A 26,241-nucleotide genomic window follows, 5' to 3' on the forward strand; every position below is an offset into this window, starting at 1 on the left:
CATGTAGCTGCCTCACTAATGTCCGCCAGAAGCATGTTGGTCCTCGGCGAGGCTGTTGTGTCACTTGGATGATTATCCTGTAGGTTTTACAGAAGCCCTCTTGTGTCCTTCTGGTGGCAACTGTGAATACATGCACACATCCATCTGAATTGGTAATATTACCTTACCGCCATTGAAATCCAAGTAAGGATCCTCTTTACACAGTAATTGAATCATCCTTGGAGTGCATGAGATTGGCCCTCATTAGAGGTTTGCCAGTATCCCCCTGGTAATTCCAGCGGAATACCGACAAATTAACCTCTCTGTGCCTGAAATGCCAGAATTACCAGCATATTAGAGTTGCCAGCAAGAATAGGTAAACACTCATTCCAAAGGACTCCATGTGGTGATTGAGAGTATTACCTGCACCAGTAATACTGGTGCCGGTAATACTGGCTGTTTTTTGCTAATGGGGGCCTGAGTTACCTCCAGCTCTTGGCTGGAGGTAAATTGGGTAACCCCCACTGGCAAACTTGTAGTTTGCCGGAACTGAAATATGCCAGCCAATGGAATTCCTGGCACATTATTTCCGGACCGGCAAATTTAAAATGACGCCCCTTGATACCAGAAAATGGAACCTTCAAAGATAAGTAGGACGAGCTGCAAGAATTAAGCCATTCTGACAGACGGTGCTGCCCGGACCATGGAAGGGGCAATGTTCAGTTAACAAGCAGAAGTTGGATTTCAGATGGGGCTTAATATTTCACATCGAGACTCCCAACCCTCCTAGTATCCAACATTAGCTCCATGTAAGAAACCGTGACAGCGTGTCTGCCTCTCATTGTTTTCAGTTGAAAGGGGCCCGAGCCTTAGGAGGGGCCCCCACAAACTGCTCACATTTTGCCAGGCAGTAGTCTTATAGGACAGCAATATATTCCTTTTCATATGACTTTCATTCTGGGGCTTTATATGTGTGCCTTACAAGCTGTGTTTGCTGGAGCCCTACAGCCAGTCACTTCCCTTGGGGTATGCAGAGGTTCTATCACCTCCCCATCAGCCACTTACTGACAAAGAAGGATTTATAGCTTTTCAGTGGGCATTAAGTGTTTCAGCTCCTGGAAGACTCTCCGTCTCTTTGAAATCAGCAGCTATTATTTCCTGGCTATATGTGCCGTCATTATAATATGTGCCCCCCATGGGTGCCTCTGAATGTTTTCCACTCTAGGCAAGGGGGGCCCCCAACTATCAAGTGGAAATTGGCCCCCACAAGCCACAACACATCTTCAGCTGGACCTGCTAATAAAGCACAACTTCAAAGGTAGCTGTTCTAATAGTGCAGTTGAGTGCTTTGTGACACTGAATATGAAATCATGAGTCCTCCGCCCTACCGCCAGAAAACAGCACAATCAGTCTTATGGACTCCAAAAAATGGGGGCTGACACCACCTACCACCACTTATAATCCCATGGTAATTCTGCAGGACCAAGTGGCGGTAACAATAAATCCATTTGGCATATTCAAGCAGATTTAATACCGAAATATTGCCAGAAATGTTAATAAGTCCATACGTGGTCCCCTGGCTTTACACCTAATTGAACACACTGGGGGATGTTCCCCTTTTTGCAGGTGTAGAAGGTCCACTGAATGGGGTTCATATTTTTGCCTCTACTTTCCACCTGCAAACAAAAATGCATTTATGCCAGCCTCTGATTCTGAGGCTCAGGAAATCGCACGAGACCTAAGAACTGTGCTACATTTGAGCGCATTCTAAAAGATGGCGGCATAAAAGGAACTCATATGAAGGCCTCCGTCCATTTGCATGGTGGGAGGAGTTTACAAATCCTTTTGGAATTTGGAGTAAAGTGACACATAACCCCAGGTCAGCCCAAATGTTTGTGACCTCTCTGAAACTCAAAATTGCACAGAGGGCAGTGCAGTACATTTGCTGCAGCCTCCTTCATGCAATTTACACATTTTTAGAAAGGGAGGGCCAGTGGGACTCATTACAAGCTCGCCGGTCCAGGAAACAAGGGTGGTAAAATGCTGGTGACAGAATTACTCTATTCCCCTCCCCCCAGCACAGCTGCTCTAAGCGTGTGGAGTTGAAGTGGAGCACTTAGCTGGAGGTCAATCCTCTACTTTAACTGCAAATATTGGCAGATTTACCACAGCGGTATAATGCTTGCGGTAACTCTGCCAAAATCCCAATGCAGAAAGGAGGATTAACACCGCCTCCCCCCCACTCGTAATCCAGCAGTAAATGTTTTTATAGTGAAAAGTATATATAAATCACATAACTAAATGTTGCTGTGCTTTTAAGCAATTCCTGCGATATTTTAACTTTTTAAGAAATATTTTCAAATAAGATATTTGGATTTTACTCTTGATCGTTTGATTTTTAATTACATGATATTAATAGCGACATGTTTTAAGAAATATGTACTGACTATATGTACATGAACTAAGATGTAGGTACATGGAGAGCTGTATTGACCTCATCCCAGCCAACCAGAATGTTTAGAGTGCAGTCGATAACTATTGCTATTTACTGCGATCTGAACATTCGGTTTTCAAAAGCAGACAGGGAAACAACAACGCAATTGCCAGGCACGGTTTCTTTCACCAAGACATCCCTCCATGAGAAGACCTTTGTTTATGCAACATCCTATTTAACACACAAAAGAGAAAACTAAAACATGGGAAAATGCTTTCTGCTTCTCATAGAAAAACTGTTTACTATTAAACAACACCCAATGTATGCTTGTGTTAAACCTGTTTCAGGTCAACAAAGTGTGTGATTAAAATACTTAATTCATGAGATCATCTGTTATTTCAATATTACAAAATAAAACCATGTTTAATTTACTAACTCAGTTGCCTATTTACTTTACCCAGTATTAAAATAACGTTTTTCACTTCACCACCTAAACTTGAAAACATGTATTGCTACTAGCACTGTTTGCTAGTAGCATTATATACCTCGGGAAGGGTCATTATCACTTGGGATAATGACCCTTACCAAACCTATGGCCCTTGGCTTTGCCATGGGCCATAACTTGGTAGCGGGTCATTATCCCACGATAATGACTGATCCCTCAATCTATAAGAATACATAATTTGATGTATAAAAAGCCAAAACTGGCTGCAATAAACCAAATAAATAAATAAATAAACATAATCGGAATTTAGTAAATAGTCAAAAGAAAAAGGGCATACAAATTAAAAACACCAAGAAAAAAGCAAAATAATATGGCAGTAGGATACATTAAAGGGCAATGAAGGGGACAGTGCAGGGCAATAATGTGGGCTTTGCTCCATTAAATACTAGTGAAGGGAGGAAAAGTACTGTGAGAAATATTTTTTCAACTTTACTAAACATTTAAAAATATTAATGTACTGTATGGGACAGACGTCAAATGTACATAAAATCTGATTTAATTAAAAAAACACTTGCGCAGACACTTCTGTTATTGCGTGTCTTTTACTGCACCCAGTTCCAAAAAATAATTGCGCCCATGCTATGTGTTAACCATCTCTGCTTCCTCTTCCCCCCTTCACTGCTCTAAACCAGGACACATGCGTGGCCTTCCAAGGAATGGCGGTCTACGGCGAAGCCACCTTTGTGAAGAATGGGGCGAGTGCTGTGACGGTGTGCTGTGAAGCCAAGGTCGAGACACAGTTCCACGTGGACGATGGCAACCGGCTCCTTCTCCAGAAAGCCAAACTGCCGCATGTTCCGGGAGAGTACATTGCAGAGGTGCAGGGCAACGGATGCGTCTACGCACAGGTGGGTTCACCCTGGTATGCCACAGTAATGGAGAGTGGGGTGGAGCATGGGCGTAAGGGTGACCCAGAATGCAGGTCTGTAATTAAGCTACGGGGAAGCAGTGCCATGGGGGACCTGCCAGTACCGAGGGACTAGATTGGGCATTTCAGTTTGTTACCTCTGATAGTCCTTTTGACCAGGGTGCAATTAAACCAACCAGCAGTCGAAAGCTTGAACCACCACCACAGCCAGAATTTTAACATTTTGCACAGGTGACTGGTGATGGCCACCCACTGGTGTGCAGTTCAATGCCAGCAACTTCACAAGACAGGTGGAATATGTTGGTATCAGATTTGCATAAAGAGAACGTCAGAAACCCTCTTGAGAGGCACTAAAGCTAATACCCACTCCGTCCCATGCTACTAGCTCGCTTTCCACTCTGGCCTTTCAGAGTCAATAGCTAATTGGGGTACCCTCATGTCTAAGGTGACCAGAATTTAAAGATAACATGCTGGGAAAGGCATTACAAACAGGACTCCAGCAAAGGGCTGTGGCTACCATGACTGCACTTCACTATTAGGCAGTAGGCACCACAACTGCATATCACTATTAGGCAGTAGGCACCACAACTGCACTTCACTATTAGGCAGTAGGCACCACAACTGCACTTCACTATTAGGCAGTAGGCACCATGACTGCACTTCACTATTAGGCAGTATAGGCACCATGACTGCACTTCACTATTAGGCAGTAGGCACCATGACTGCACTTCACTATTAGGCAGTAGGCACCATGACTGCACTTCACTATTAGGCAGTAGGCACCACGACTGCATATCACTATTAGGCAGTAGGCACCACAACTGCATATCACTATTAGGCAGTAGGCACCACAACTGCACTTCACTATTAGGCAGTAGGCACCACAACTGCACTTCACTATTAGGCAGTAGGCACCATGACTGCACTTCACTATTAGGCAGTATAGGCACCATGACTGCACTTCACTATTAGGCAGTAGGCACCATGACTGCACTTCACTATTAGGCAGTAGGCACCATGACTGCACTTCACTATTAGGCAGTAGGCACCACGACTGCACTTCACTATTAGGCAGTATGCACCACAACTTCACTTCACTATTAGGCAGCAGTAGCCACCATGACTGCACTTCACTATTAGGCAGTAGGCACCACGACTGCACTTCACTATTATGCAGCAGCTAGCATGAATGCACTTAACTCGTGGGCAGTGACTACCATGCCTGCTCTTCAGTATTAGGGAGTAGGCACCATTACTGCACTTCAGTAGTGGGCAGTGGCTACCATGACTTCACTTCAGCAGTGGACAGTGGATACGATGACTGCACTTCACTTGTGGGCAGTGGCTACCATGACTACACTTTAGTAGTCAGCAGTGGCTACCGTGACTGCACTTCACAAGTGGGCAGTAGCCACCATGACAGCACTTCACTAGTGGGAAATGAATACCATAAATAAACTTCAGTAGTGGGCAGTGACCAGCATGACTGCACTTACTAGTCGGCAGTGGCTACATGACTACACTTTAGTAGTCGGCAGTGGCTACCATGACAACATTTCAGTAGTGGGCAGTGGCTGCCATGACTACACTTTAGTAGTGGCCAGTGGCTACCTTGCCTGCACTTCACTAGTGGCAGTAGCCACCATGAGAGCCCTCCACTAGTGGGCAGTGACTAGCATGACTGCACTTACTAGTTGGCAGGGGCTACCATGACTACACTTTGGTAGTCGGCAGTGGCTACCATGACTGCACTTCACTAGTGGGCAGTAGCCACCATGACTACACTTCAGCAGTGGACAGTGGACAGGGTGACTGCACTTCAGTAATCAGCAGCAGCCACCATGACTACACGTTATTAGTGGGGGGAAAGTGGGTTTTGGTGTTCAGTCATTGGTTGCATATACACAGTGTGGATTTGGCTGTGACAGTAAGCATGTTCAAAACAAAGGAATCTTTGCTCCGATTGCTGTTTCCGGCCTCATGATGGCACCCCTGAAGTGCCAAGGACGAGATAGCTCGTCCTTGGCACTTAAGGGGTTAATGGAGGAGAAACTGTTAGAAGGCGTTGCATGGTGAAATACCGAAATCACCAAAAAAGGCCTTGGCACTGGGGGGAAAAACCCATGGCAGTTAAGAGTTGAAGTTAACTGAAAGGTTAGGGGTTTGAGTCCACCCCTGGGTGGCTAACTGTGTTAAGTCAAAATTCACTAAATTTCCCAAACTATATTTGGTTTATAATTATTAGTAAATATGTTTCATGAATGTGAACTCTACTATGATTGATTTGTATCTGTTATGTTTAAGGTTCCTTGAAAACCATGAGCACAATAAATAAATAAATACAGATATTAGTAAAAGAGTGACTTGTGAGTATTTCTGCTAGTGGTCAACCTCCCTTTCCACAATCCCAGATTGGGGTTACACAGAGCTCAATTCTGTGACGTCTGGTCACTCTACCCAGTCATTTCACTTATGGGCTAGGCACTTCACTTGGTAAATCCCACTCTTAAATGGAACCACTTTAGTAGAAGTTGTACGGTGGACCTTCCCATCTGCAGACCCTTATAAGTATATATCGGGATTCTGCAGACATATAATCCAAAACAAATTATAAGCCTAGTAGCTGTCAACCCTATTCTTTATGAGAAAATAGAATTTCTCTACGAGTGCACAGTGCCTTGCTTTTGGGGGAGGGGAGGGGTAAGGAAGCATGAAGGGGGTGCATAGAGAGGGGAGTGGAGAGACGAAGATTATTGACGAGGACAGAGGATGAGTGGGGGAAGGAAGGTGCTTGGGCAGCATTGGAGGGTGTGTGTGAGGGGTCATTGGGGAGATACCATTATAGAAGGGTGAGACCAGTGATATTCGGAGAGATTAGAAACGCAGCTCTAAGTGGAAACTTGCAGTTGTGAGATTATTAGAAGAGATACTGAGATATTTGGTGGCAGGGGGTAAAGGGTAATAGGGTGTAAGTGATTTGCAAGATGGGCAAGTCCATCACTCAAGCAGTGAGAAGCATGCACCATTTTAGTGTAGGAAGAAGCCATCGTAATGTTTCCAAGTGACACTTTCTGAACGCCATTTCACTGTGTGCCTTCAGCCTGCTTTTAGAAAGAATATGAATAGGAAGGGGGTACAGAGGGGACCGGTAAGAGTGCAAGTGACAGGAACAGGAGAATGGACAGAGTGGGCGAGAGAGTGGCCCCTTTTGGCTTAAATATCATCTGACTGACAGAGCTGAAAATGAATGGCTTTTCCCTGTCAAACTCTTGCAGACTTCCCTCCGTTACAACGTCCCTTGCTTGAAGGGTGACACCCCGTTTGACTTGGCGGTCTGGACTGTACCTGACACCTGTACCCAGAAGTCCCAGAAGAGCTTTGAACTTCATGTAAATGTCAGGTATGTTCAATGTGGTCACACACAGGGGTGCAACGCAATCTACCTGATCTTCCTGCTCATCACACCTCTAGCCTGGCTGAGAACACTAAGTGGCGGGCAGATATAGGGGTGCAAGGCAATCAATCTGACCTTCCTGCTCCTCACTCCCCGAGCCTGGCTGAGAACAGTAAACGGCGGGCAGACACAGGGATACCAGGCAATCAACCTGAATCTTCCTTTGCAACACTTGGCATCACTCTGGCATCTCATTACAAATTTACAGAGCAGGGAGGTGGAGGAGCAAGTGGTGTGATACAAAGGGGGGGATCAGAATTCCCGGGGAGGGTTCATGGCCCATATACGCATGGCGAAAGGGGCAAGAGTGAGTGTGAGTGAGGACTCCCCTGCCAGAAGCAATGCACTAAGTGTGATCACTCCAATGCCCTGCCGTGAAAGCTCAAGGGCATAAATAGGATTACCTGATTGGCAAGCATTTCTTACAACATTAAGGGACTGATCCACAGAACGCTTTCCTATGGCATTGCGCCATTAAAGAACACTTCCATGAATCAGGCTCCATATCTTTGAAGAAGTCATTGACACTGTCTCTTAACTTAAACCTACCTCCTGTAAAGGAGATGTCTTTCCACCCTCTTTATTTAAAGATCATATCCTTACTCTTGCTCCATGGATTGCCACCTTTGTCAATAGATATTTTCAGGAATCCTATATCCCTGAGAACATAAAGGAGGCTTGGGTCACACCTCCGCTTAAGAAGGAAAACCTGGATCCTGTTGAGGTGGGAAATTATCGTCCAATTACCAATGTTCCCTTTATGTTGAAAATCTTAGACAAAATTGCATATTGCCAATATCAAACATTTATCGAGGAACACGACATACCAGCCACTCAACAGTCTGGGTTTTGTCCCAATCATGGGACTGAGACTGCGCTGCTGGACTTAAAATCTTATATTGCCTGTCTTGTTGACAAAGGTCATACAGCCCTGTTGCTGTTATTAGATCTATCCGCCGCGTTCGATTTAGTCAATCACCAACTTCTGGTGGATAGACTAATTACAATCGGTCAATGTTCATCTGAAGCATCAGCCTGGTTTAAATCATTCCTGGGCCCACAGAACATGAGGGTAACAAAGGATAATGCTTATTCCATGGCATCCCTATTACTATGTGGTGTTCCGCAGGGCTCGTGTCTTTCGCCTTTACTTTTTAACATCTACTCATGTCTTCTCTGCGCTCTTTTGTCAGCCATGGGCATTTATTTCACCAATTATGCTGACGACACGCAGATTGTCATCAAACTCACTGGTGAGTATTTAAAACAATCAGAGCATATTAATTACATCTTTGCTGAAATTCAGAAGTGGATGGCACTAAACTCTTTAGCCCTCAATAATGCCAAAACTGAGCTGTTGATCTTAGGCACCCAGCAGAGATTAAAGAAACCTGACTCAAAATATGACAACTTTTTGATTGGTCAACATGGTATTCCTGTATCTAAATCTGTAAAAACACTGGGGGTCTATTTTGTCCCTCAGTTATCTTTCACCCGTCAGACCAATTACCTTAAATCCTCCTGCCATTATTATATCCAGCTTTTATGGCAGATTCGTCCATATCTGTCCAAAGAAACCCTTGCTCTGATTGCAGCTGCAATTGTAAACTGTAAATTGGATTACTGTAATAGTCTGATGATTGGTACCTCGCAGGCCAATTCTAAAACCTTGCAGGTCATACAGAATTGTGCAGTATGTGCCGTAATGGGCCTCAAGCGCAAAATGCATGTCTCTGATGCCAGGCGCAGCCTACATTGGCTGCCAGTGCAACAGCGATTACAACATAAAGGTTTAACCATTGTATTTAAATGCCTTTATGGTAAAGCTCCATCTTATCTTACTACTAGGTTAAAAAAGAAACTAGTTACCCGTCCCCTGCGCTCAAGCAGCAATATTGTCTTGGTTCAACCTCCATTTACCCTGAAAAGATTTGGAGGTGCAAGCTTTGACTACTGGGCGCCGGCGCCCTATGGAACCTACTTCCCAAATATCTTGCTAATAGTGATTCCTTGTTTATCTTTAAGAAACAACTGAAGACCTTTCTGTTTGACGAAGGTTAGGACTCGTCTGTTCTTCTGGTACAGTGCTTTCGTACTGAATCTTGAGCCCGCCATATTCTACCATCATTTTGGCCACTGTGAGTACTGTATTCTCTCGGTTATTTGTTCCTTTTGTTTGTTTTGTTTGTTTTTGTTGTCTGTTGTCTGTCTCCTCTCTTCTTCTGTGTGTGCCCTGAGGCCTCCGGGTTAGTGGCGCAATACAAGAATTTAGATAGATAGATAGGCATATGGAAGACGGGCAAACAATATAACACACTGCAGTTAGTTGAATTGATGCCACAAGCATTGCTATGCCAACCAGATATTTTGTTTTCTTTGACAAGTCATCAATAATTCTTTCAGACCAAGACATTTGTTTCTGGTTATTTATTGTTGCTTGTTCTCGCAGATGAGGAACTACATCTAAGGGTGGTTCCCTAAGTATGTCCTCAAGGTCTTCTGCCACCTTAACTCAGGTCCACCGATCAGCAGCTGGACATTTGGTGGTTGACCACCTACAGTCAGGCTTGCCCGATTGCCCAATATTTCCTACTCATATGGAGGCCTCAAGGCGGCCATTATATCTCTCTCCCTCTGGGAATTCCTAAGTGACCTGGCATGAATGGTCCCTCCCATGATGGTTCACAGTTTTCCCTTTTCATCTGAGTTCAGCCTTGCCTGTGTCCTCTTTACCAGTGTTCACACACCCGTCCTCCTATCCCTTTGCTCACTCCAATATTCTCTTGTTACTGCTCCAAATCTTTCCTACTCGTCATTTTTCATTTCCTCTGATACCTCGTTATAATCCTTTCCACTCCTTACTCCTCCTCTCACTGCTCCTCACTAGTCACCATTACGTTCAGTCCTCCTCACTTTCCCCCTTCCTCCTCTTAATCCCTCTCACTTCTCACCCATCCCCTCTTTCTCCTCCTCTAACTCCTTCTCACTATTCTTCCCTCCTCCTCTGACTCCTCCCTCTACTCTTCCTACCATTATATTCTGCCCTCCTATTTCTCTTCTGATGCCTCTCCCACTCATACTCTCAATGGGCCTCCCACTCCCCCATCAAAATTACCTTCATTCAAATTACTCTCTCTCTCTCACAACCAATTGGTACCACTCTCTTATTTGCAACACCTTACTGTCACTTTCTCCAAACATGCCATTGCTTTTCTTCACCTCCTCAACTACCCTCGCTAGCCCATTTGTCATCCTGCAAATCCTACAACCTCACTCAAACAACTCTCCCTGAACAAGGACTCTCCTCGGCATTTATATCCATCCTCTTCGGGCCGGAAAATTTCCATAGGCTCCCATTGGGCACTAGGGTCAATGTCTCCCTGGGCCTATCCTTGCTTTGTCTGAACCAAATCTCTCCTATCTCCTCCTCTTGTTAGCTAGAACTTTTCCTAGGAGGTACAGAATGCCTACGCAAGATTGAGAGGGGGCCTTGTCATGCGCTGACATAGCCACAGTTGACAAAACTTCTCTTCTCTCTAGTACCTGCAGCAGGTGCTTTGGCCTTATGTGGCCAATGCCATCAAATGTGTCACAACCAAGAAAGGCAATTTGTTTGTGCCATTTGTACACAGACTAATCATGAGAGGGCTTACCTTAAAAGGAAAATTGAGCTAAATGAGGTTGCATTACTTGAACAATCCTGGCAGGGCTAAACGCATGTAGTTCTCTCCATTACTTTCCTTAGCAACCTTTCTTAAGCAGACAGATCTTTTGCTGTGAAAATAAGACATTGTTTTTGGTGTGTGATATAGCATTTTCATCATAAACAAATAATGATATTCATTAAGTGTATCGGATTAATCAAATTCTTTAAAGTACTCAGCGCTTCGTGTATACCTTATTCATCAATGTTTTGCCGGGTTCAGATTGTTTGTTTATTTATTTGTAGCGTGCGCCAGACCCAGAGGTATCGGGGTGCGGAGACAAAGGATATTTTAAGCTTACAAGGTTACATAGTATAGTATAGTAGAATTTACAAATGTACATCTTACATGTTAAGGTAAGTAGCTAACAAGGTTCCATAGTATAGTACAGTGGAATTTACAAATGTACAAGTTTACATATTACAAATTGACGTGGGGGGCTTATAGAGCTACATAGTGTAGCACAGAGGAATTCACAGAATTACATATTCCCAGTTAAGGTATACAGTGTACAGGTAATAGTACAGGGCATAGCAGAGTTAGCAGGAGTATACAATAAGTAGGATGGCAGTCATGTAGGGTAGGGACTATTGGGGAGGGTTAGAGGCCCTTCTCTCCCTAGTCTGGATTTAGCTATCATTGGATTTAAGCCAATTGATAATGTTACACCTGAAGGGTCGGTATGTTTGGTTTTCCCTCAGGTGTGGAGGCAGGGAGTTACATAGTTGGTAGCTCGTTTGAAAGCTGGAACTGTCAAGCAGTTAGTGTAGGTTAATCTTGTGGGTCGGATAGACGTTCTTTTATTAAACCTCTTAGTGAGTTATGGGGGTGCTGCATTGTTGAGGGCTTTGAAGGTTAAGGAGGCAGTTTTAAGTTTGATTTTATCAAGAGTAGACAGCCAGTTATTATTACTCCTTACTGATGAGATGTGATCTCTTATGGACATTCCTAACGCCGCTCTTAAGGCATTGTTTTGGAGGAGTTGTATTTTCTTAGTGCTATATTTGTTGGCGCGCACCCAGCAAGTCCCAGAAGTCCCGCTTTGCCGCGGGAGACTCTGCTGCACTGCTCCTTGCTCTGCTTACCTTTTATTGGATTACCTACAAACGAAAAGGATTTACTCCTCACTACAACAACCAGAAGGTGAAGGACAACACGGACTTTGTTTAATAGCACCTTTAATACTTTGCTGAACTTAGTATTGACATATATTTCCCCTTTCCTTAGGCTTCACTTCAATCAGAGGAGGAGGGACTACATAAGGGAGACTGCGCGCGCACCGCGCACGCGCACCCAGCAAGTCCCAGAAGTCCCGCTTTGCCGCTTCGCCGCGTTCGTCGCGGCAAAACGATGAAGGTCTTTTCTGCCTCTGTTATTATTGGCACTAGTCCTCCCTTTCAGCCACTAATTTGTTTTTCAATACTTTGCGAAACAAAAAATGAAACGAGGTATAAATTCTTTGAAAACCGGAATGCCGGTTTTAACTTCAGCACACAACACCAACGGTGTGAGCTTTTCTCACACTTCAACTCATGAAGGTCTAAAAAAAAAAAAACCCCGCTTAAGCTCGACTCCCCGTGGATGTGCTATCAGATCCACAAAGAGCAGAGCTGAGCAACTATTGGGTATGGACATTCGTTCATTTTGCAGGGACAATAGCTGTGGGAATAACATCCCATGCATAACGGCTACCCCTTCCATGGGTACAAAGGACTCTTCGCAAGGATTTGCCACGGATAAAATCGTCATTGGAGAAGGCTCAAGTGGACAAATAATGCCCGCGAACAATATGGTAAAGAACCTTGATGGTGAGAATGTAAATCTGTAACAGCTCTAGGCCCAACAGTTCCGTTTGCAAAAGAGAACGTTTCTCTTACTGATAGCATTTTGCTAACAAATGTTCTAACTGGCGTTGTCGCCCCCTCTAGTGAAATAGCCAATATGTCTGTCTTAAATGTTAGCAATTCATCTAGCGCTAAAACATCATCTAGTCCTGCTTATAAGGACATACCTATAATTGATTTGGATGCAAATGTTTCGGCTTTCTCACCACATACTGGCTCTGACAACTTATCCAAGTCACCTACGCTTTTCACAAATATTAGCGCTTCCAATTCTGTGGAAAATGTGTCATTTAGTGCTCCAACCCCGAGAAAACTGGCCGAAAAAAGCTCCTTTGTTGCTGGTTACTGTGACACTCAGAACGTAAGCACTGGCATTGCACTTACGTCTATGAATAATGCCATATTGGCTTTGGCAAAGTTGTTCGAAGTGCTTGTTATAAAGGCTGAAGTCCACTCAAATCAGCTTAACCAGTTACTTACTGAGCAACTTATAATTTCAAACAGTTTAGAGAAACTGAGCCACTCGGAAAAAGTAACAGTCATGAAAAAGTCCGTAATGTCCCAGACCTCCGCTGATGCTGTTCCTTCTGTTCAAATATTTCAGCCCATTCCCTTTATCCTGGACCCTATAATTGACCTTACAGAAAGTATGCAAGAGACAATAACTTCACAAAAAAAGAAACCATCTTACTCCCTCTTTGGGGCTCAACCCACTGTTTCTGACACAGTGAAATTTTGCCCCAAAAAGAATCCCGTAACAAAAGAAAAAAAGAAAGCTAAGAATATAAAATCTGTCTCCAATTGCACCTCCCAAACCAAAGCTTTCATTAACAAACTGTCAACCCCAATTTCATCCACGGTTTCGGCCTCCAAAGCCATAACAAAAAAATACTTCCAACAAATGCAGGCTAAAAAGGCAAAGTTACTGCCTGCGCCTACTGATCTTGTTATGGTATATAGTCCCCTAAGCAAATTGATAAGTGTGGCTGACCAGATGTCTCAAAAAGCTGTCAAAAAACCAACATCAAGCACCCCGCCCCCCTTTCTGTTCCCACCACCTGTAATTTACCAGCAAGTGGCTCTACTTGCAATGCCCCGACGGTCCTGAAAACAGTGAATGGAGAAACCCGTCGAAAACAGTTAAGAAAGGCAGTTGATGACTATCTGGCATCAAAATCTGTTTCTGAAAACCTAGTTTTTGGGCATAGCACATCTACTGCGCCCCAGGTTCCATCCCCAGCAGTGGCTTCGAACTCCTTAAAAACAGGAATGCCTTTTTTATTTGATGCAGGGAAAACTGGGCCTTTGGCTCCTCCTTATAAAGGAGAGATTGCCGATGTCCCTAATTTTGTGACTGTTAGTGACATGGAAAGACTGGTCCAGACCACTCTGACCAAGTTCTTAGAGACGTCTACTGCCCCTCAACCTCCCTTAGTGTGCAATGGTTCTCACTCAAATCCCATTAATCTGCCTATGCCAGTTAAACAGAAACCCGACTCTGTGCGCTTTAAACGTCCTGCAGTGCACTCACTGACCCTTAGCTGTCAACCGCTGCCTATCAAACAATATAATCTTAATCGGGCCTCAGTGTTGTCCATTTTCCGAGAGATTCCAGAGCTAGACGACATTGGCTCCATCGACATTGAACTTGTCGAATTTCCAGAGCCAGTAAAACGGTCCTCTGTAAATCTCTGGATTAACTCGAGGGTTGTGGTAAATGCTATCTGGGCGGTGAAGTCCCAATTTGTAGACCTTGGCTTCACCCTTTTGCCATCGCCTGATGCCCCAGTAAACACACCTATACATCAGCAGGACATACAGTTGAGGCAAAAAATGAAGAAATCTCAAATACAAACTGTAAACTCCTGCAACTGTCAGTGCCAGACTAATCAACGTTATCAATGCAATCCCCTCAATACTGAATATTTCCTTTGTCAGCTGGAATTCCAGAGGGAATCGGCACCTTTTGAATAATGACACTTCTCAACTGCTGGGACATGATGTAATTCTACTTCAGGAATCTTGGCTAACTAGCACACCGTCGTGGAACAATTATGATGTTTGCTTAGTTCTAGCTGTAAAACGCCCTTTAGGGCGTCCAACCTCTGGCTTGTTAACCGCTGTCAAGCAGTCATCTTGTTTAAAAATTGAAACGTGGTATTGTCCGAATGATTTTGTACAGATGTCGAGAATTGTGGGAGAAAGCTTCACATGTGCTGCAATTAACATCTATTGGAACCCAATGGGCATCTCTGATGACTGCTTTATGGATGCGGTGAATAAGGCCATTGATATTGTTAGTTTAGATGCACACACAGATCTAATTTATTTAACAGGTGATCTAAATTTACATTGCTTGGACCCTCGATGTCATTTAGAACAAAAACGCCTTAAAATGTGGTCAACTTTTACAGTTTCTCGCAATCTTTATATGCTAAATGGCGCTTTTCCACAAGACATTCCACCTAGACCAACTTGGCACCGTGCACGTAGCAAGGGGATCATTGATTTCACCTATGTCAATGCTCATATGCTAAATCAAGTCACTTTATTTCAAATTATTCATTCTGAAGCAAGTGACCACAATATTTTGCACACTGCATGGTGCCTGAATTTGATCAAATCTAACATGAAACCTACATATTTGAAGGGATCTTGTAAGGTAAATCCAGCTAGGAATCGCCTGATATGGTCTGAAACTTCCCTGAAAGCTTTTAAGACATGCTATCACGCAGAACTAAAGATCAATGCTGAGAGCGATTATCCATCAGATGTTGTGTACTCTAATTTAATGCAGCTCTTCCAGCCGAGCTCAATAGCCCATAAACAAAAGCAAACTCTGCATCTACATTGCACTGATCATGAAATCAGACTTGAGAAAGCTCTGGTACGGGCCGAAAAGAGGAAAGCCTTAAAACTTCCCTTACACTCTCGTGTGGTTGTCCTCTCCCGCATAAAAACAAAATATAGAAATTGGGTAAGAAGTAGGAAGGCTAAACTCTACCAAACTGACGGTAGCAATATGTTGCTATCCCTGGCATCAAAAAACACTGCCCAGTCTTGGAATATTATAAACCAATCAACAGCAGGCCACCAGGTTGCCGTACAAGCAAATGAAGTATCAGAGGGCAAGTGGATACGCCATTACTCCGAGCTATTCGCGCTTCCTCGGTCTCCCCCTTCTGTACCTGTGGTGGATCCTGAGCTTCCCTTCCAACTCCGCTTTAACAGGGATGACATATTATATTTTATAAAAAAAGCAAGCAATTCCAGGGCTCCCGGTCCGGATGGCTTATCGAACGTACAATTGAAGCAATTTCCAGAAATTTGGGCAGACATATTATATCTTATGTTTAACACTATCAACACCTCCCGAAAAATTCCAAGCTCATGGAAACAATCAATTGTTGTTCCGATTCACAAGAAGGGTGATCGAGCCAACCCGATTAGCTACAGACCGATCTCTTTGCTCGATGTTTCGGGCAAGATTTTTTGCCGCATTATTCTTAGAGAACTCAATAATTGGACCAAAAATCATTTTAAAAGGGATCCTCTTCAATATGGGTTTGTCACTGGACTTGGCACGATCCCTAATATTATTACCATCAAGATGCTCAAGTCACAATACGCATCTAGGAAGCAAACTCTGTATTTTGCGTTCATTGATTTCCAATCTGCCTTTGACTCCATAAATCGTGACCTACTATTCTTTAAGCTAAAAACATTGGGTTGTCCAACCTCTCTCTTGGCCCTAGTTATCCAACTACATTCGAACACCACTATGAGAGTTAGGCTAACGCTCGAAGGCCTCCTTTCTGCCTCCTTTTCCACCTCTGTGGGCTTAAAACAGGGATGCATTCTGGCGTCGATTTTGTTCAATCTTTTTATTTTTGACATGGGTGTCTCCTTTCTTGGAATTACAACAGATGCTCCGGAGCTGGGTGGCCAGCGCATCCCCTGGATGCTTTATGCTGATGACCTTGTTTTAATATCACAAACTCCTAGAGGCCTCCAGAACCTGCTGTCTGCTCTATCAGATTATGCAGAGTCAAATTACCTAACTGTAAATCTGTCCAAGTCTAAGATCATGGTCTGCAGACCCCTTGGTAAACAAACATTTTTTAAGGGGGTTTGGTGCTTGCATCAGGAAATAATTGAAATAATGTCTGAATATAAATATCTGGGCATCTACATTTAAAACACCGTCAGTGATGGTACATTTTTGTACACCTTACAGTCAAAATTAATGTCTCTGATATCGCAGGGTAAAATTCTTGTACATAAGTTTGGGAAATTCACACTAAAACATCTCATCATGTTTTATGAGCAAAAGGTGGTCCCCATTTTACTTTATGGTAGCAAAACAAATCTATATTCAAATGATAGCCTATGGAACAGACTGGAGGCCACCTTTTGGAAAAAGGTCTTGCTACTCCCAAATTGTTCACCCCTGCCCATTTTGCGGTTTGAACTAGGGCTGAACTCCTTATGTAGTAGAGTTAAATGGAAAATGTGTTCTTTTTTTCGCAAATGCTTACTTGGAGTCACTGATAACAATATTTTGAGCACGGTAGCTCGCCATCTGTCTGTCTCCACTTTTGACTTTCCCTTAAAATGGCGAAATCATGTTATGGACATCCTGGTTGAGGCCAATATCTCGCTACAATTTCTCATTGAATATGCGATCCGAGCGAAGAAAAAGTACTATCAATGGGATTGGATCAAAAATTATGAATCATGTGTAAAATACAGAGACTTTGATGTAAATTGTTTTGGGACAAAATGCGTGGGTCAACCAGCTGGTTATATTTTGAAATGTCCATCTGCAAACATCCGCAATAAGTTACTGCGGTTGAGATTAAATTTGTGGTTAACGGGTGAAGTGTTGGTGAGGCGAAAAATTATTCCTGCCAATCAAAATTTCTGTAGCTTTTGCGAGAACCAATGTGCAAAAGAAACCTTGCCACATATAATTGTCTCCTGCCCTTCTCTGCAGGCCTTGCGACAGAAACATTTTAACAATTTGTTGAATTTGTACATAGAAAGAGACGAAAGTGAGATTTGGATCGTTTTATTTAAGAGCGTTCGATTTTCGATTATGAAGGCCTTGGTGCACTTTCTGGAAGCTGTGCTACCTGCTGAAATATGCTTCTAGTATCGATGCAATTTTTAACATATTTTGCAGCTCCCTTGTTAATTGTAAAAGCACCATAAGCACCTTCTCCTTAGATTTTCTTACAAATTATTTTAGTTTCTCATTTAACTGCTCTTTTATATCTCTTTTTGTCTGTTTTAATTTGTAATTCCTTGTTTTGTATATTTCTGATCTTATCATGTTGTCACTATGTTAAAAGGAAATTGTTATTTTACATGTTAATATTTTTGAAAAGTTGATTAATTCAGCTTCATCAAAATAAAAAATAAAATAAAAAAATATATATATTTGTTGGCACAAATGTAAAGAGCGTTACAATAGTCCAGCTTAGATAGCACAAGTGCTCTTGCCAATGTGTTACAACTACTTGTGGAGAGGAAGGGTTTAGCTGATCTAATCAGTTTACACGTGTAAGCCGTGGCAGATGCCATAGCATTTACTTGTTTTGTCAGGGTGAGACCTTCATCACCTTAATTGTGGTGCTGTCTATGATAAAGGAGTTATAATTATGGCCCAGTTTGTTAATATTGGGTGGGGTCCCCAGGATGATGAGCTCAGGGTTTTCATCATTCAGGCATAGGCCATGGAGTGCCATCCATGCCTGGATGATGAGGTATATCCTATTCACCAAGGCCAAGTCCCGATTGTAATCCCCTGTAAGTGGGAAGAGAATCTGAGTGTCATCTGCATAGTTAGTGTAGGTGACACCAAGACAATCCAGATCATCAAAGAGGGGCCTGGTGAATATGTTATACAGAGTAGGGGAGAGGCAAGAGCCCTGGGGGACACCACATGAAATGGGGATAGGTTCGGCTGCTTCTGAGGTAGAGAAGACTCTCATAGTTCTTTCGCTCAAGAAAGATTTGATCCACGTCATGGTGTGTTGTGAGAAGTGTACAGCCGATTCTAATTGGTTGCAAAGGACAGTGTGGTCCACCAGGTCAAACGCTGCTGAGAGATCTAGCAGGAGTAATAAGGCACATTTACCCTGATCTCTCAACTCGTCAACCTGGGCTTTAAGCTCGATGAGTGGCGTTTCAGTTCTGTGCTGAGGTCTGAACCCTGATTTGCCGATTACCCAGGAGTTTGTTCTGTTCCAAAATTCACTGAATCTGTAAGTATGCCACCTTGTCTAGTATCTTAAGGAGGAATGGGGCTGTTGTGATTGGCCTATAGTTTGTAGGTATAGCAGGGTCGAGAGTTTGTTTTTTCAGAAGAGGAAGGACCCAAGATTCCTTAAGATTACTTGGAATAGTGCCTGGGGTAAATGATGCATTAATAAGCTTGGAGATAAAGGGTGAGAGATCTCTTGCTGCGTCTTTTATAATTTGGGCAGGGCATAGGTCTCCTCGGCAGTTAGAAGGCTTAAGAGAGAGTATGATTTTTTCAACTTCTAATATTGTGGTTTTATTGAAATTAAAGCGAGGTTCTGGTTTAGGTGTGATTCGAGTATTTTTAAGTTGGGTGGTGGGTGTTGGTACATTTAGTTTTTTTTGTCGATTTTTACTTGAAGCGTGGCAATTTTGTTGGTGAGTGCTTTCTGTATATCAGCACACCATGTCTTGTCTTTAACACAATTATCAGGTGTAGGGATAGGGTTTTCTAATTTCTTTAGTGTAGCAAAAAGTTCCTTTGTACCTGATTTGGCCTGTAGCATCCTGTTGTCAAAGCTTTCTTTTTTTGGCTCGTCATATTTAATTTTTATATTTTGTGGAGATATTGGTAAGGTTCTCTTTGTTCATCTCAGAATGAGTAGACCTCCATATGGATTCACTTTTTCATTTTTCTTTACTCAGTGTCTTAAGATATGGTGTAAAACAGGCATTAAGGTGCGCTCTTGGTTTACTGCTCCTCATTTTTAAACGGGCAATGGTATCAATAGCTTTTGATACAAATTTGTTGAATTCATTCACTCAAGTAGATGGATCGAGTGAGTCTGGGAGTGAATCTAACGCAGGGAGTATGAGAGGTAGAAGCCTGTCTGAGGTTATGTTCTTTTTATTTCTGGTTGGCATAGCGGGTGCTATGGGATTGTTAGGGATTTGGTTCGTTTTGGCATCTATGGTGAAGGTTATAAGCGAATGATCCATCCAAACCTGGGGGCTGATGTTAGTGATGTTGATGTTGCAGTTGTAATCAGCTATCCAGTCCAGAGTTCTGCCCTTATTATGGGTAGGCTGAGTTACTTTTTGCAAGAAGCCGAGTTCAGCAGGGGCATTAGCGATGGATGTGGCTTGGGTATCATTAGGGTCATTGTAGCCTAGGTTCATGTCTCCCAGTAAGAGTACCTGGGATGCGTTTTTTAGGTTGTCTGACAGCAGAATGGAGAGGTCCTCTTCGAAGGAGCCAATGGGGCCCGGGGGCTTGTAGATAAGATGTATGGTAATGGTTGGTGAGTCTGAGATAGGTAATTTTATAGTGAGGGATTCACAGGAGTTAGCGTGCATTGGAGCTACTAGTCTCATAGCTAATGTGGATTTAGCTAGAACTGCTATACCCCCACCGCGGGTATTGGCTCTATCTTCTCTTAAGATAGATGCCTTTGGTGGCTACATAGTCGATATGATAGTGTTAGAATCATGTTTACCATTTAGATATTTCACCATCTTGTCAATCCATGGTCATTTCATATGTAAAGTTCTTGCTGGCAAAGGTCTGCACGTGATACTCCAATTCTATTTTAATAGGGCACCTTATTCAGAGATCTTTGGGGAAGTTCAATCCTTGAAACATGTTCTCGCCCCACTGTCCATGCTGTCAGCTTAGAACATGTTTTTATCATGGTTAATTGAGTACATACATAATGACTACTATCCTCAATCTTCTGGTTTTACACTGCTCGAACACCCTGAGAACCCATCACCAAAATGTTAGCTTCTACCGACTTGCAACGCTTCTGTCTAAACAGATCCCCGCTACTCCTTGACGAACGTGTATGATTTTGTCATGTTCTAAGCAGTCCTCCAGTTCATCATGTTGTGAACTGACAACCTATGTTCAGTCCACTTTCTCAAAGCATCCTCCATGTCATCTCCTCGCTGTCAAGCTGTCCATCAAAGATTACCCCCATGTTATCCCACCTATTAGGCATCCGGTGCACCCTACCCTGGCTAAAGGCAAATGTGGACTACCATGTACAGCTCCAGATCAGCATACATATTACAAAAATCCCAAATACAAACAATTTTATCAGGTAAAATACATCACAATGTTCATACGTATACAATATCATATAGTGCAATGTGAAATGTGCAAAATTCTACTTGTGCCTCACACCATAAACCGACCATGCATATGTGTGATGGAATACATTTACTAATACATAGAGATCACCAATATTTGAAAATCCTGAAGACATAAGCTTAAGTCTAAAACATCCTCATTGATGTGAAACAAACATCATCAACATTGGAAAACAACCACAGTCTACTAGGCGAGAAAGATATAATACTGTCTTCCAAAGGTGCGCTTTTTCAAAGGGTTTAGTAATTTTCCTTCATCCTAATTTCAACAACTGTTTTCATCAGGACAGCTGTATCCATTTACTTGATGGAAATTCAAGGCATGTGAATGAGTCGGTTCTTGTACCATGATCCACCGACACAGTATCCCTAGACCATCAAGATGACATGTTCTAATTCTGGATGCTTGAAACGAAAGGCAATCAATCCCCCCACCATGGCAAAGGAGCCTCCAGGTAATTGGCCCAAATTGGTCATCCAAAGCATGTCCTTAATCCTACATGTGGACCGATGACTTCTCTAAGCCTCATGCCGCAACGCCAAAAATGCTTGTGGACAAACAAGGAGCTCTAAACTCTTCTCCCAATACATATGGTGAGCAGATATATCATCTCTTGGTGTAGAGTTACTGTGAGCCACTATATTTGCAATTCTTTCACTCTCCACTCCTTCTCGCCACAGGCAATCTATACCATCTTACTCTGGCTTCACTGTACACTCATTGCGCCTACCTCATCAGTTACATAGACCCACTCAGCCCCTGTCACTTAACCATATTTGAAGGATCGTAGAGCCGGTGACATTCAACAGAAGCCACCATCTTGCCCTGCTCTCATGTCGGTGGGGCAGCACCAGTCACTAATGGGTATCTGAAGTTCCTGATCACGTACGTGTATGGCACAGGACCACCTGGGATCGCACTTGGTTCTCACATAACATTCTCACTCCAGAGTGGGCATTTAGACTGAAAATGGCTGTAGTGGCCCTAAAAAAGGAGCCTGAGCCAGAGGAGTCTCCTCCCTGCCCGGTAGGCTCCAGCATACTACAGCCTTTTCTGACCCGACAAAGGCATTTATGAGAGTGTATAAAGAGTAATCTTGGAGGCACATATTTGCAAAGCACCAAACAGAAAGGTGTCCTGGGGAAGGATCACCATTTTAACAAGGTAGACCATTCCTTTGGGCGTGAGTGGAGCATTCTATAACTGAGATTTATGTTTTTTAACAGGAGCTTTTCATTGATCATGTTGACTATTTCATCCCCGTCCGGGTGACCAATCAAAACAAATGAGGGGATGGCTGGGAGGTTTAGAATGAATCTTATCACTGTCATACCTCAGGACAAACTTCCAGACAATATTTCTTCGCCCTGCCAAGCCATTACAGAAAGGGAAAAGACCGTATGCAAATCATGCTTGTTCCCCCTCCCCCAGTAGGGGCTGTCCTGCATGAACTGCTTGGTCTTTCTTTTCTGCACAAGATCACAAACAACCCCAGACATGTTTCTGCCTCATAAGCAGTCATCAGTGAGGTGCAGCTTGTGTCTCTATGCCCCCTCGCCGGCTCAGGACCCACATCTGGGCATACCCACCACTCTCTGGGTGACTATGCAAAACAAATGAGGTGATGGCTGGAAGGTTTCAAAATAATCATAACCTCTGACATAGCGCATGGCAACCCTCCAGACCATCGTTCTTCAGCCTGCCAAGCCATTCCAGGAGGGGAAAGACCATATACAAATCAGGCCTGGTCCCACCCACAAACGTGGCAGTACAGCCCAGACTTCTTGGTGATATCCATTCACCACAAGCCCACAAGCATCCACAGACATGTTTCAACCTCATTGGGCTTCATCAGTGAGGTGTAATTTGGGTGTATATTTGCATGCTCGTTTTCGTTTGCAACAGTACAGAATACTCAATAATGTAGACATGCTCGCTCATTCAGAGAATGTCTGCCATGGCGCAGCATTGTGATTGTGCCTACCTGTGAGTACAACATGCCTACTTTCAATGCTTGCAAATACAACGTGTGCCAAGGCGTCCTTTTACGAAAAGAGTGGTTGCATACAAACACGATTTGAAATGTGTGCCATTGCTGAATGTTACTGAAAGTCCGGGGGTGTCCACAAGATTGAAAAAATCCCACGCTGTTGCTAACATTCAGCAATGGCACACATTTCAAATCGTGTTTGTATGCAACCACTCTTTTCGTAAAAGGACGCCATGGCCCACGTTGTATTTGCAAGCATTGAAAGTAGGTATGCCGTACTCAAAAGTTGCTTGGGCCTGGCCTTCACAGAGTGAGCTCATAGGTTCCCACCCTGCAACTCAGTCCCTGCTTTCTTTGCATAAAGTGCAGAGTCCCTGCTTTCTTTCTGTAAAGTGCAGAGATGATGGGCGAGACAAATGCCTTGGTCAGCCTGGACAGGGAAGCCTAGAGCACATGTCTACCACCACCAACTCCCAAGGTCCCAGAGAAGATCTCACAACTGCAGAGCCCTAAAACAGGAGGCGAGGGGATGTGGGAATCACAAAGGTCTGCAGCAGCACAGCCCTATGACAGGAGGTGTGAGGGGGAGTCACAAATGTCTGCAACAGCACATCCCTCTGACAGGAGGCATGGGTTATGTGGAGAATCACAAATGTCTGCAACAGCACAGGCCTACGACAGGAGTCGTGGGGGATGTGGAGAGTCACAAATGTCTGCAACAGCGTGGCCCTCTGACAGGAGGTGTTGGTGATGTGGAGAATCATGAACGTCTGCAACAGCTCAGCCCTATGACAGGAGGCGTGGGGGGATGTGGAGAATCATGAAAGTCTGCAACAGCGCGGCCCTCTGACAGGAGGCGTTGGGGATGTGGAGAATCACAAATGTCTGCAACAGCACAAGCCTACAACAGGAGTTGTGGGGGATGTGGAGAATCATGAAAGTCTGCAACAGCACAGCCCTATGACAGAAGGCGTGGGGGATGTGGCGAATCATGAACGTCTGCAACAGCACAGGCCTACGACAGGAGTCGTGGGGGATGTGGAAAGTCACAAATTTCTGCAACAGCGCGGCCCTCTGACAGGAGGTGTTGGGGATGTGGAGAATCATGAACGTCTGCAACAGTAGGACCAATGGAGTATACTTACCACATACATTACTGAGGCTAAAAACCACCTTGCCCCAGTATCTTTGTGGCTGCCTCAGTGTGACAGAAACACTGGATGATGCAGTGGAGGTAGAGGCGTATATCCCATTAAGAGATAATGGGAAAGTTACAGAGATTGTTGTGTAAAACTGTTTGGGAATTTGGACTGCCTTCTATAAGTAGGGAATGTGGCCAGGTGACATGAAGTAGTGGTAAGGCTACTGGAGCACTGCACAAAGCATGGCAAGAATCAATTGAGCATGCGAAACAAAAAGAATTAAAATATGACATAAAATGAAGAGCATTGCTTTAAGGCGAGCATAGATCACAATTTAATATAAAGGGCTTCAGTAACTAAACACAGTGTTATTTTCTCTCATTTAAACAACGGTTTCTTAGGAGCAGGGGAGGTGTCCTTTAACCCTTTGAGTGCTGTAAGATGAATATGCATCCTAATTCACACTGGAAATAATTGAAGTCCTGGCATTCAGACCATTGGAATCGTACAAGGATGCCATTCCCCAATCAGGAAACATTCAAAGACAAGGAATTTCCATTTCTAAATCTGAAAATATCTTGACAGATAACACATGCACGTATCAAAGGCACGCGTTACGTTGTGTGATTATGACAGATTCCATATTGCTTCAAAGAGCACACGTCATATATGGAATTGGATCTATCTACTTAAAATCATGCAATTTCCTTCACAGCCCAGCATGATATGAATCAAGCGTTAAAGTATAGACCAAAATAATGACTTTTTCTCTGTTCTGAATGACGACTTCTTGTTAAAGGGTTAACACAGCTCACTAATCTTAGCTCCGGCAGATGCCATAGCACAACCCAAAATGATACCAGGGCTAATGGAATCAAACAGCTTGATTTCTACCTATATATGCCAGTATAAATACTGGAGCACCTGCCGGTCGTAATGCAGTTCCCTAAAGAGAGGGGCCTGCAGTCTGACTTCTATTTCCATTACTCCATGGCATGAGGATTGATGGCAGTCCATCTTCATGTAAAGCTGTGCATGCTGAGGGCTTTATCTCACTGCCAGTGTTACACCCGGTCATGGGTAGTTGGAAAAAGGACTTCCAATAGCAGTTTTCTGTAGGCAAGTGGGGCATGGGACTCCTGTCCTCTAGTCTAGACCCCTCTCCTCTGTGGGCAGCCACTGTGAGGGCCCCACAGCAGGGAAAGAAGACTTGCCTGCTCCCTTTTCCTAACCAGCTTCACTGCCTAAAGCAGCACAGGGTGACATCAGGGGTGGGGGGGGCTCCCTCGCTGCTGGCAGGATCTGCACCAGCTGCCCCAGACAGCAGGGCACAGAAAATATGTACGGTAGCGGGATAGCAGGCTGACAATAGACACATTCCAATGTATCCTTGGCCTGCCTACAGCTCTCCTCTCTATAGTAGTTGAGCCTTGGAAGTAAAAGGGAAAAAGGGATGCTCTATGTCTCTTCTACTTTCAGGACAGTATCCCTGACCTACCCCCTTGTTGGAAAACTTGCCATAAAGTGTTGATTATGCTCTTGTTATGTACTTGGTGATAGCTTTATTCAATGAAAATACCCATATAATGTGACTACTTCGCACTTGATGACAATATCTGGAATGTGCTGTGAATACCTGCTAAATCATGCAATACATAACATTTGATGTTAGTCCATGGCATATGTTATGTTAATAGTTTTTTATTTTGTGCCAAATCCTCCCCGTAGTAGTTTCAGGGAAGCTAGGCTTGTCTTTGAGTGTCGTAATGTGCCTACGCCAGGTGTATAGAGACCATAGTTTGCTAGAGGAAAGAGAATGAGCAAGGGTGTTAGGATGGATTTTCAGAATCAGCCCTGTGGGCAGATTCTGAGGGGCCATCCTATTCTGATGGGTAGGGACAAACACTAATGTCTAGCCAAACT

The 26,241-nt window shown here is 43.7% G+C and overlaps 1 protein-coding gene across 1 annotated transcript in view; it reads left to right on the plus strand.

The window, feature by feature from the left end:
- Positions 1–26,241, plus strand: part of LOC138580188 (alpha-2-macroglobulin-like) — a 450,387-nt gene that overhangs the window by 365,722 nt on the left and 58,424 nt on the right. The window contains exons 30-31 of the mRNA XM_069650526.1: positions 3,551–3,766; positions 7,062–7,186. Coding sequence (XP_069506627.1) covers positions 3,551–3,766; positions 7,062–7,186 — 341 coding nt within the window. The remainder of the gene's footprint in view (positions 1–3,550; positions 3,767–7,061; positions 7,187–26,241) is intronic.

The sequence above is a fragment of the Ambystoma mexicanum genome, chromosome 3p (assembly GCF_040938575.1).
Source record: "Ambystoma mexicanum isolate Mex_15411 chromosome 3p, UKY_AmexF1_1, whole genome shotgun sequence".
Lineage (NCBI taxonomy): Eukaryota > Metazoa > Chordata > Amphibia > Caudata > Ambystomatidae > Ambystoma > Ambystoma mexicanum.